General features: G+C 46.2%; 1 protein-coding gene across 1 annotated transcript in view; it reads right to left on the bottom strand.

Moving 5' to 3' along the window:
• Positions 1 to 12,897, bottom strand: part of CCDC180 (coiled-coil domain containing 180) — a 60,339-nt gene that overhangs the window by 8,605 nt on the left and 38,837 nt on the right. Inside the window, exons 27-33 of the mRNA XM_049626849.1 lie at positions 11,613 to 11,732; positions 9,831 to 10,003; positions 9,606 to 9,661; positions 9,409 to 9,487; positions 7,731 to 7,808; positions 2,489 to 2,555; positions 1,576 to 1,717 (exon numbers count right to left, since the gene is read on the bottom strand). Of these exons, the coding sequence (XP_049482806.1) occupies positions 1,576 to 1,717; positions 2,489 to 2,555; positions 7,731 to 7,808; positions 9,409 to 9,487; positions 9,606 to 9,661; positions 9,831 to 10,003; positions 11,613 to 11,732 (715 nt within the window). The remainder of the gene's footprint in view (positions 1 to 1,575; positions 1,718 to 2,488; positions 2,556 to 7,730; positions 7,809 to 9,408; positions 9,488 to 9,605; positions 9,662 to 9,830; positions 10,004 to 11,612; positions 11,733 to 12,897) is intronic.

Genomic DNA, 12,897 nt, shown 5'->3' with positions numbered 1-12,897 from the left:
TATATCCAATACTTGTAAATGTTTTCAGTGGGAAAGGTGGTCAGGATACTGGACTCCCAAATTTCAGGAAATGGAAGTCTCCATTTAATGAGAACTGTGACTCTTCCAGAGAGGGACATAATCTTCGGCATTTCCCAAACCCATACATTTGACCACAGAACCTTTCTTTTGAGGAAGGTCACATAGGATAGGATCCCAGACTTCACATGGGGACATTCTGAGCTAGAGAAACAAAATGCTCCAGTAGTTTCAATGCCAGTCATTCTACAGCCACAATAGTGAGAGCCACCACTGGTTATTTCCTCTGTATATGGCAAGTCTGTGTAGTGGGCTTAATCCTCAAAACACTTGCACAGTGAGTGTTGTCTTTATCTCCAGTTTACAGACAAGGAAACTGAGGCTCACAGAGGTGAGGTGACTTGGTCAAGGTCATAAGGCAGAGAGAAGGCAGTGCTGGGCCTTGAAACTAGGTCTAGCTCTCCTCCAATCATTTCCCCCTTCTACCCAACACAGCAGGAATAATTAGGACTTACAACCGCATAAAACACGCGTGGCTACGGACAAAGATGCAGAGGAACGTGGAGAAATGGGTAAAGGTGGGCACTGGGCGTGTTTTCACAGCCTCTTTAATGTCATTACAATAAATGTAAATGGCAAGATGTATTCTACCTGCCTGTTTTCACGTCCCTATTCTCCAGGAGGCTGTGTCTATCGGGGTCATCAGAGCCCAGCATGGGCCAGGCATACAGTTGATACTTAACAAATACCCGTGGAAAGTTTTCTTCAAACGTTCAAATACAGAGTTACCACATGACCCAGCAATTCCACTCCTAGCTATACATCCAAGAGAAAGGAAAACGTATGTCCACACAAAACGTGTATGTGAATGTTTATAACAGCAATATTCACAGTAGCCAAAGGTGGAAACAGACAAATGTCTACTGATGCAGGGTAAATAAAACGTGGCATATGCACACAATGGAATAAGAGTGAGTCATGAAAAGGAATGAAATACTGACACATGCTACAACACGGATGAACCTTGAAAATGTTATGCAGAATGAAAGAAACCAGTCACAAAGGAGCACACAGTGATTCCGTGCATATGCAAGCTCAGAATAGGAAATCTACAGAGGCAGAAAGTAGTTGAGTGGCTGCTTAGGGCTGGGGCAGTGATGGAGGGACAGGGAAGTAGTGATCGTTGCCCAACTCTGAGAATATACTAAAATCCACTGAATTGGAGATTTTACACGGGCAGATTGTGTGGTATGTGACTATCTCAATAAAGCTGTCAAAATTACCTGTGCAATGAACAAAACATTTTTAGTGATACAAATCGCCAGATTTCTCAAGAAAAGTGATTTTTTTTTCAGCGTTGTTGTGCCTCCCAGTTAAATCTGATCAATGTTTTTACCTAATTCCAAGATGGCAGCTTTTCACAGGGAGGCTCCTGTGCCTCCCTCAGTGACCTCCGGGTCAGGAGGGCACCCTCCAGGCTGTGAGGCCCAGGCTCTGCTCAATTGGTGGCATGTGCCACACCCTCGACCTGCCTGCCCGCCTGCCTCCCAGACCCACCTATGAGGCAGGAGTTATGGTACTCGTCTGTCTGGACATGGTATTCCAGGATCCTCTTGCAGATATTCTCTGCACACTGGTCAAAGTTTTCGTACATGCAGTCAGGCCTGGTGACTGAGTGCTTCTCTTTGCGGTAAAACTCCTGCAAAAGAGGTCGATGCTGTCTGGGCAAGGATGCTCACCATGGGGCTCTGGCCCATGCTCCTGCATCCTCCACCCCACTCTCCACACCTCCTAGCCCATTCTCCTGATGTCACTCTTCCTACCCAACTGCCCTTTTTACCACTGCCAATATCCCAGTACTCAAGGCATAAGTGACTGAATGGCAAAACTCTTTTTTTGTCCTTCAAGACCCAAATGGAATCTCATTCCAATGACCAGGTTGAGAGCGTTCTATGAAGTGCCAAACTAGGTACTAGGCCAAAGGCCACAAATATGGATGACTCACAGACCCCATTCTGAAGGATTTGCAGCCTAGTGGGAGGCCGACAGGAACGCACACAGACAGCCCTGTGTGGGGTGTGCTGGAACTGTGCACTCGGTAGCTCCAGCAGCCCCATCCATCTCCCTGTGGTGCCGCCATGTCTGTTGTCCTACGCGGGGTGCTGGCCTCCCAGGGACAGAGACTGGGCTTGTTCCTCTTAGCCCACCCAGTATCTGACATGTAGTAAGTGTCCGAGAAATGTTTGGTGGCTCAGTAAATGGATAAATGAATGAATGAGGTTTAATTTTTAGGATGGAGAAAACACCACATGAAGTGACAGAAGCTAGGTAGCTGTGATTGTGGGTCCCTTTCTCTCAATTTCACCCACAAAGCCATTATCAGCAAAATCTAAGAGGCAGAGGTGGCTGGGGACATATGGCCAGCAGCCAGTCCAGGGGCACGCAGAGGCCTCTGGGCAGCAGCCCTCACCTCCACAACATTCAGCAGATGCTCATTGCTCTCCCAGAGGAGGGTCAGGATGATCCCTTTAAAATCCCTGAAAGACACAAAAGACAGATCCCTGAGGGGTCTTGTCTAATCACACCAAATGGTGTGGACAAAACCAAATGGACAGAACATTCTGAGTGCTCAGCAGCCCAGCCAGGATTGGACAGTTCATGTGATTCCCAGGTGTGTTCTCACCTAATATTTCTATTTGTCTAGTTTAATGGCTCTTGTATATGATAAGCTCGGTTTGGCCCCTTCCAAGAGTCTATTCTCTTTTGGCCTCATCACTCATTGTAGCTACTTGCTCCTGCCCTGGGACCTTTGCACACACTGATTCCTCCCCAGAGAACATGGTTAACTTTCTTCTTGGTCACATTTGCTCCTGCTCTTCCTCAGATCCTAACCTGGTGGCAATTCCTGACCATCCTGGTCCAATGCTCTCAGAGTGGTCCTCAGCCCTACAATACTCCCCACAGAGGGATTTGGGATTGATTTTTGTGACTGGCTTCTCTTCTAGAAGATGGTAAAGTCCATCTAGACAGACCGCATGTGTCTGTTTTGCTCACCATGGGACCCCCAGTCCCGCTACAGGGTCTGAACTTATTTGTACCTCAGTATTGGTTGAAAGAAGAAAGAACAATTTCTTATTAATCAAATAAGCAGGACTTCCTGTAGGACCAAACATCCGCCTTCCGGTACCTCTGCCATTTAGGCTGACTCTGCACACACTGGGGCTTTATTAAACAAAGTTGCACAATACCAGTGGATATTCCTGGCCAGTTAAGTCAATTATCTCAATAGTAAAAGTGAAATAAGGGAAGGGATAGATGTATTAGAACTTAATTTAACTTAGAACCTTAAGATGTAGGACACTTAATTTTTCACAATTTTTGTTAAGTGATGCAGCCAATTTCTAAAACATATGTATATAGGCCACTCACTGTTTCATTTTGAAATTCACTCATCATAACTAAAGAAAATTAGAAATATACTGAAAAGCAAAGGAGAAAATGAATGCCAACATTTTATTGTATTTCCTTCTGGCTGCTTTTAAAGTCAGTTTGGAATTAGGTTCATGTGTATTTTACATTCTGTTCACTTGTTAAGTGTTCCCCCACATTAAGATATCTTTTTAAATGGCTGTGTAACACCATCTAGTATGTAAGCACCATGGTTTGCAATCCTCTATTTTTGGACTGTTAGGTTTTCTGATTTTTTTAAATCTTTCTTTTTTTAAAATTTATTTATTTAAATTCAAGTTAGTTAACATACAGTGTAGTATTGGTTTCAGGAGTAGAACCCAGTGATTCATCACTTACATGTAACACCCAGTGCTCACCCCAAGTGCCCTCCTTAATGCCCATCCCCCATTTAGCCCATCCCCTACCATCTGTATTGAAGAGTCTCTTACGGTTTGCTTCCCTGTTTTTATCTTATTTTTCCTTCCCTTCCCCTATGTCCATCTGTTTTTTAAATTCCACATATAAGTGAAATCATATATTTTGACTGACTTATTTCGCTTAACATAATACATTCTAGTTCCATCCAGGTCATTGCAAATGGCAAATTTTCATTCTTTTTGATTGCCGAGTAATATTCCTGTGGTGTGTGTGTGTGTGTGTGTACCACCTCTTTATGCATTCATCAGTCGATGCACATTTGGGCTTCTTCCATAATCTGGCTACTGTTGATAGTGCTGCTATAAATATTGGGGCGCATGTGCCCCTTGAAATCAGCATTTTTTAAAGTTTATTTATTTTGAAAGAGAGAAAGCACAAGTGGGGTAGGGGTGGAGATGAGAGAGAGTTCCAAGCAGGCTGTCAGTGTAGAGCCTGACGTAGGGCTCAAACTCACAAACCATGAGATCATGACCTGAGCCAAGATCAAGAGACAGATGCCCAACCAGCTGAGCCACCCACGCACACCCCAAAATCAGCATTTTGTATCCTTTGGATAAATACCTAACAGTGCAATTGCTGGTAAGATACTTCTGTTTGTTTGGTTTTTTTTTTGGAGGAACCTCCATACTGTTCTCCAGAGTAGCTGCACCAGTTTGCATTCCCACCAACAGTGTAAAAGAGTTCCCCTTTCTCTGCACCCCTTCCAGTGTCTGTTGTTTCATGAGTTGTTAATTTTAGCCATTCTGACAGGTGTGAGGTGGTATCTCATTGTGATTTTGATTTGTATTTCTCCAATGATGAGTGATGTTGAACATCTTTTCATGTGACTGTTAGCCATCTGGATGTCTTCTTTGGAGGTGTCTATTCATATCTTCTGCCCTTTTCTTCACTGGATTATTTGTTTTATTGGGTGTTGAGTTTGATAAGTTCTTTATAGATTTTTGATACTAACCCTTTATCTGATATGTCATTTGCAAAAATCTTCTCCTATTCTGTCGGTTGCCATTTAGTTTTGTTGATTGTTTCTTTCGCTGTGCAGAAGCTTTTTATCTTATTTTTTAATGTTTACTTTTGAGAATGAGAGACAGACAGAGTATGAGCAGGGGAGGGGCAGAGAGAGAGGGAGACACAGAATCTGAGGCAGGCTCCGGGCTCTGAGCAGTCAGCACAGAACCCGACACGGAGCTCGAACTCATGAACCATGAGATCATGACCTGAGCCAAAGTCAGTAGGTTAACCACCTGAGACACCCAGGTGCCCCCAGAAGCTCTTTATCTTGATGATGTCCCAATAGTTAATTTTTGCTTTTATTTCCCTTGTCTACTATTTGACTAGGCCTCATCCTTGGACACCGCCTTTGGCTTGCTATGTCCTATGTTAGTAAGAATACTACTAAGTCAGGGGCACCTGGGTGGCTCAGTTGGTTAAACATTGGACTATTGATTTCGGCTCAGGTCATGATCTCACTGTTCATGAGATTGAGCCCCATGTTGGGCTGTGCACTGACAGCATGGAGCCTGCCTGAGATTCTCAATCTCTCTCTCTCTCAAGATAAATAAATAAAGATTTTTAAAAATAAATAAATAATTAAAAATACTGTTAAGTCAGTTCAGATACTACCCACCCACCCCCACCCAATATCTGAGCACCTCTGATTTCCAATAGCCATGGCCTGCCTGCAGCAAGAATCCTGCTAAGTAGGCAAGAATCCACTACCGTTGAATTTTCAATCTACTGACCTCCTCGCTCTGCATTTTGGCTATAAATCTTCTCTTGTCCTTATTGTATTCTGAGTTGAGCCCCATCCCTCTTCCCTGTTGCAACAGTCTTGGCACCTATTGCAATGGTCCCACATAAAGTATTCCTTACTGTTTTAACAAGTATCAGAATAATTTTTTCCTTAACACCTCCCACTGGCAGTGCCTGGGAGGGACCATCTGCACCCTCCCTTGATAAACTGGGAACTTCCTCTAAAATCTATTTACATACTGGTTAATGTTGGGCAAAATATGGAATGGATTTGTTCCCTTTTCATTTGTTTGCATTCTAGTGAGAATTAGCGTTTTGTCCACATGTTTGTTCCTAATTTTATTTCTTCCTCGCGTGTGGTCTCTTCCAATTCTCCCCTTACCCTATTGTGTGCTGGAAATTTCTTTAGCAATTTTCTGGGGGAAGGGGATGGGGAGAGGAGCCAATTTTTCCTTTGTTGTCTTTATTTACCACTATTGTGTCTTGACTGGTTGTTATCTAACTTTTAATTGCATTTTATCTCAAAGGAGTTTAAAAATTTATTTGCCAAAATTTTCCATCTTTTTCCTTGTGATTTCATCTAGTGCTTCTTGGAGTGATGATCCTGCATTACTCAAGGGCGGCCTGTAGACAACTTGCTGGCTTGTCTTCACAATTCCAAGAAGAGGACTCTCTTCTACCCACGTGCACAGGGAAGGTGAAGGCTTGGGGAGAAGTCACTTAGCCAGAGTCCCAAGGTAGGGGTAAAAACATCATCAGTCTGATTCCATTTTCTGAGCAAGTCACCACTGTGTTATGCTAGGTAAGTCTCTCCCTTTCAGAGATTTCATAAGTGCTTGATTTTTTTTTCTGTTTAGCCTGTGATCTTTTTTTCACCACTAAAATACTGTGGTGCATCTATACTGTGGCTAACTATTTAGCAATACAAAGGGATGAACTACTGATACATGCGACCACTTCGGTGGATCTCAAGGGCAACATATTGAGTACAAAAAGCCACTCTGCAAATGTCATACACTGTATGAGACTGTTTATATGAACTTCTTGAAATGACAAAATAATAGGGATGGAAAATGATCAGTGGTTGCTCAGGGTTAGGGATGGAGAGGGAGAGGGCATGGGTATGGCTATAAAGGGGTGACAGGAGTGACATACAGTTGGTGGTGATGGAACAGTTCTGTTTCTTGATTGTGGTGATAGTTACATGAATATACACATGTGATAAAATGACAGAACTATAAAAAGTTGAAAGTCAAGATTTTGATGACGAGGAATGCCTTTTTTGAATGGGACAAGGGAGCATCTAGCTGCTGACTTGGACCCAACTTCTAGGTCCTGAAGTCACTCTTCTTTTCTTTATTTTTTAATGTTTATTTATTTCTTAGAGAGAGAGCTGGGAGAATGACAGAGAGAGAGGGAGACAGAGGATCCGAAGCAGGCTCTCCGATGTCAGTTCAAAACTTGACATGGGGCTTGAACCCACGAGCCATGAGATCATGACCTGAGTCAAAGTCAGACACTTAACCAACTAAGCCGCCCAGGTGCCCTGAAAACCACCCTTCTTTGCAAACTTCACAAACCCCAGAGATAAGACCAGTGGGGCAAAAAGGCTGATGGTGAGTTCCCTGATTAAGGGGGAGAGGGTATCTCTGAGTCTCTTTGATTGCTTTCAATTTTCTGAAGTTGCTTATTTGCTTGAAATGCAGCCATTAAGTGGAACAGAGTTTGTTTTAATAAATGAAATTAAAATAAAGGGAAAGAGGAAAGAGGGAGGTGAGGCATTAAAAAATTGAAGAAAAAAACCCACAAACAAATCCCAGACTTGAAAGAGGTGTGCTTCCCACTACCCCAAAAAGCTTAACTTAGAAAATGTGAAATTTTGGTGAAAATGTCTCTCAACAAATTTAGGTGAAATGGGATGAGACAAACTGACCTTGACCCTCATCTTTCCCCTTGCAAATCTCTCCTGCTCTGCCCCCCCACTTCTTATTTTCCCCTCAGCGGTGTCAGATTTAGCCACCCCCTTCACAGAGACAACAAGTTAAAATGGACTTAAAGGAAAAGGTGCCACTTACTCAGCTGGTGGCGGTGGCTTCTCCCCGAGCACCTGGTACTTTCTGTCCATTCGGTTGGGCTTGGAGTACCGTGTGATGCTGTGGGACAAAGGTGGATCAGTGTTCTGGAGGCTGGGGTAGACAGGCAGGTCTGTGGGAGCCCCACCTAACTTGCTGGAGGCCCTGCATCTGCCTATGGGACACCGTGACCCCCATGTCTGGGCCTGAATCCTTCAAGATACTTCCCTACTCCTCAAAGCTTTGGAGATGCTTATTGTGGGGGTCAAGTCCTTATTGCTAAAACTGACCCAAGGCCCCTGGGAAGGGGCAAGGGGCCAGAAATTCATATCCTTGCTTTCCTGTGGGGAGGACCCAAAGAAAAACAGGTTGAGGTGCTTTTCAAACAAAAATACAATGTGCCCAGTTAAACTTGAATTCCATATAAGAAGCGAATAATTTTTAGTGTAAGCATGTCCCATGCAACATCAGACAGCCCCAGCAACATGGACTTCATTTTGTAACCACTGAGAGACTGAATATACAGATGGGCAATAGCTGGACTGTACAAAAATACAGAACTCTGACCCAGAACCTGCAGCAACGTGCCCAGGAAACCAATTCCTTGTCTATAATAAACAACTCGGGAAGCCAGCCTGATAGAAGTCAGATCTGGAGGAAGCCATATTGTCATCTCTAGTGGCAATCCAGAATGCCAAACAATAACTCCTGTAACAATCATCTCCAAATGGCCGGGACTTGATGACTAACTGACAGCTTCCCTGAATTTTGTCCCTGCTTCCAACTTAGAACCAATCAGGGAAAGTCAAGTACACAGCCCTAAATAATCACATAGAATGCCCTCCTGCTAGTTGGCCTGCCTCCAGCTTCCCCACATCAACAGCCTCCAATAAAGGCACATTTAAAGCCTTCCTTTTCTCCACTATACAGTTTTTCACTCTTGTCTGCCTTTGAGTCTCTGCTAAAACATAAGTAATGATGGCTGACTCCCTTGCTGTACCAAGCTCCGAGTAAATAGCCTTTGCTTTTCTCATTTGGTTTGTCTTAGGTTTATTTCCACGTTGCAGATGGCATTCATGTTCATGGACCTTTTGGAGGTATGCAAAGCAGGAACTGCCTCACTGTTACTTCCTCAAAACCAGGAATCAAACCATATAAATGAGGGCTCACAGAGGACCCAAAAGTCAGTTCAGCCACTGGCTCTGTTACTTGCCTTCTGTTGAATCAGTGTCACTGTGGGCCCACATTCACTGAGTAATGAGTCTAATGACCCCTACAGGGGCATAATGGGCAGAGTGCCTGGCCAGGATGCAGAGGCTCAGGATTTCTCCTGGAGAGAAAGCCATCTCCAATGTCCCTCTTTTTGACTGGGAAGAATGGGTATGGGAGGAGGGCTGGGATCTACCAGTTGTGACCATGGAAAACCACTGAATGCCCAGATGGGCTCTCAAGGTGGGAGGCTGTGTGAGCTGCATCACTCAGCAGGAATGAGCACAGAGCTGACTAACACCAGCTTCAGAGCAAACTTCTCACTGGGTCCATTGGGGTCTCAGAGCTGTGAGTACAGGTGATACTTTCCGAGGACAGTCTGATAAATGGACAGGGTGGTCTCTGGCCTATGTCTAGGGGGACAGGGAAGGCATCTGGGAAGGGGAGATCCTCAGCAGCCCAGCAGACCTACCTCGTTGTTGAAGTGGCACTGGCACTAGACAGGGCCTTTCTCACGACATGTTCTCCCCGGTTCCGGTGTCGCTTCAAGCCTTTGGGTGATGAGCACCCAGGACAAGAACAGAGGACCCAAGGTGAGGATGGACCAGGTGGCAACACTGGCTTTACCACCGCCAGTGCCCCAAGACCCACAGACCTGTTTGTCTCTACCTGTCTGGAACTGATCTTTGTCGCACTGCTGGGTTGAGCATTTTGAGTTGGGAAGTCTGAAACCAAAGGAAAGGATATGAGCTTTTCCCCAGTGACCATGAGGACAGCCCAGGGCAGGCATTGGGTACCATCCCAGTTAGCACATAATGCCATGTGAATGTGTCCTATTATGAGGCCCATTTTAGAAGAGGAAACTGAGGCCACGTACACCCCATAGCCACTCACTGCAGGATCTTCTTGACCACTTCCACAGCTGGGTCTTCAATCATGGACTTCCCCATGCGGCTTGGCTGGGCAAAGGACTCAGGGGTGACCAAGTCTACCTTGGCTTCCTCTTCAAGGACTTCTGAAGACACCAGGATGTCACTCTCCACCTCCATATCGATCATGATGTCATCCTGCAGGCCCAAGAGAAGAGCCTGAGTGTGTGGGCCCAGTCTACATACTAGGGATGAAGGCAGCTGGGTTCATGTTCCAATACCACCTTGCCCAGAGGCTGCAGCGGGAGGCTAGCTGCCTGATTCTCTGAGTCTGTATTTTCCTTCTAAAAAATGGTAATGGTCATATCTCCTTTAGAGAGTCATTCATTCATTCATTTATACGTGCATGTGGCTTTCAAAAATATTTCCCAAGTACCTGCTTTCTGCAAGGCTCTGGCTGGGTCCTGGGACACAGGGTGGAGAGGTAACATGTGATCTTTGTTTTTATAGGGCTTACAGTCTAGTCAGAGAGACAAACATTTAACATGCACTTCTACAAATAAATGTCTAGTCAAAATTGTGACCAATGCTATGAAGGAAAAGTTCCAAAGTCTTCCATGAGGCTGAGGGTCGTGGATTTACAAGGCCAGCCCATAGATGTGTCCAGGCAGTGTTCTTAAAATGGGTGAATGAATGAATGAATGAATGTGTGGACAAGTGAGTGGCCAACAGGCCCTACAAGTCGGACCTTAGAGAAAGGGTAGGAGTAGTGGCCCGCAATGAGGGCTTAGTTAGGCTATTCCCTATTTTATTTGAGTCTTGTCTCAGCAGTGGACTATAAGAGGGAAGGACCCTAGCTGGACTCCAGAGTTCTTTCTTGAAGGGTGCAGGTGGTATGATGCTGGTGGTATGATGGAGGGTTAGTATTGGTGGCATGGTGGGAAGCGCCTCCCCATAGAAGGAAGGACTGGTTCAAAACATGGCAGTGAGAGCAGAACTTGAGGGATGTCCACTTATTCCCATATTGTTCTATGTCACACACTCCTGGAAGTTGGTTGAGTGTCTCTGGTGTTCAAAACCTGATGTGAGGGGCTGAGTGCAGGGTGGGGGTGACAGAAGCTCTGCCCTCTTGGGGTACACAGTCTGGAGAGACAGCCCCTAAAAATGGAGACATCACTGTGGTCTGTGAGAGAAGGCCCAGTGGGAAGTGATGTCTTTTGGGTGGGAGTGGGGGTGAGAAATGAAGAGACCATGGAGGGCAGACCAAAGAGGCTGCTGTGAAGGCTCAGTTGAAGGATGTGGATTTCACCCTGAGTGATCAGGAGAGTGGCACAGTCAGACTGACCTTCTCCAACATTATGTCTGGCTGTAGTTCAGGGAGTGGATCATGAGGGAACGTGAGAGGAAAAGGGCAGCCATGTGGGCAGGAAGAGGTTGGTGGAGGTGGGGTGGGGAGAAGCCAGTGGTTGCTTATGCGCGTGGGTGGGAAGGAAAAGGCTGAAAGGCGAGGGTAGCCTGAGAGCTGGCAGCTGGTAGGTCTTGGTGAAGGTGAGGAGATGGTGCCAGGAGTGAGGAATCTCCTAAGATGGCAGGGAAGTGGACTATTTGGGATTTGAATCCCAGATCTGACTGCACAGCCTATGGTCTTTCCAAGGCAACCTGGTAGGCCTGGTGTTCAGCAGGACCCTGGGAGCTGTCTCTTCCCTTAGGCTCTACTGAGCTCTGCAGGTCTCCTGAGAGTCCAGCCGTGACAGCTCACCCACCCTTCCCCACTTCCCATTCCCTTCCTCTACTGTCTGTTCCTTACAGTAAAGACAACTTGAGTCGTGTATACGATGTCCAGCCTGCAATTCAGGTACTGAATCCTCTGGCCCAGTTTTTCTTTCCAAGTCCGGACCAAGCCAAGGAGGTCATCCGTGGCCACCACCTAGGAGAAGAGAGCTGCAGGAAGCAAGCTGCAGGAGGGCCGCCTGCCTCCATCTGAACCACAGGCCTCTGGATTCGATGGAGGCTCCTCACTTGCAGGGAGGGCCCTAGGAGAGTGGGCGGTGCTGGCTGGCTCTCTCGGGCAACTGCAGTGGGGCAGCAAATCTTTCACTGACGGGGCATCAGGAGTTCTAGTCCTGGTTTTATGGGTTCATTCTGGGCAAATGATTTGAGTTAGCTCAACTTGGTCTCCCCATCTGTGTGGTGGGACACAGAATGTTCCTTGGAATCTCTTCTAGCTTTGACGCTCTTAGAAGGAAATGTTTGGCCCCAAATGGCCACGTTGTGTGTGAGTGAAATGACCACAGCCTTTCTGGAAAGTGATCTAACCATTTCCACAACAAGGTCAGATACACACCCCCTCAAGCAGCAACCCCACACACCCTGCCCCCAGGTGTGCAGGAAAGAACGTGTAAGGACGTTCACCTTTACGTGTACCCACACATCACTTGTCAGTCCTCACACTTGGTCCCCTGCATTGTTCACTGACCTATGTATATGACCCAGGCCAGGAGGTGCCTTGGCCTCTTCTGCTTCCTTCATTTCTAGTGCATTCTGAGTCCTAACCATTCCCCCTCTACTCAACTCTGGAACTGGAAGGTGTCCCTGGTGGTACCTTGTCCAGGCCACAATTCTCTGTGCTTCAGTTATGACACGCTGCCTCACTCCTCCCTCCCTCCCTGCCTTTCTGCACACAGCAACCTGAAGCCCCTCCATGTATGTGGCACTGAGCATGTGACCCTGGCCACACCTGTCCATGGTCCCCACTGCCTTCACCATGCAACTGATGCATCGTTCCCATCTCCTGATCACTGTTTTGCAGAAGTGTCCAACCAGTCTCCTCCATCAACACAGGATTGCCTGCCCACCCAAGTTCAAGTTCCCCTGACCTGGCCAGAAGGCTGTGAAAACCTTCCCCTGTCCAACACTCTGATACCACAAGAAGAGGGCAGTGAGGGGGTTGGAGAGGTGAGGAAATGCAGGAGAGCAAATGTTTCTGCTCTGGAGAGGCAGAGCTGTCCCTAAAGGGACTGATAAAGAAGTCATGGCAGATTAAGCTGGTTTCCCCCTGTTCCCCAGGGGTCATGCAGAAATAACTGCATGAA

The sequence above is a fragment of the Panthera uncia genome, chromosome D4 (assembly GCF_023721935.1).
Source record: "Panthera uncia isolate 11264 chromosome D4, Puncia_PCG_1.0, whole genome shotgun sequence".
Classification (NCBI taxonomy): Eukaryota; Metazoa; Chordata; class Mammalia; order Carnivora; family Felidae; genus Panthera; species Panthera uncia.
Note: the sequence above shows the minus strand (reverse complement) of the source record. Positions and strands in the feature narration are given on the sequence as shown.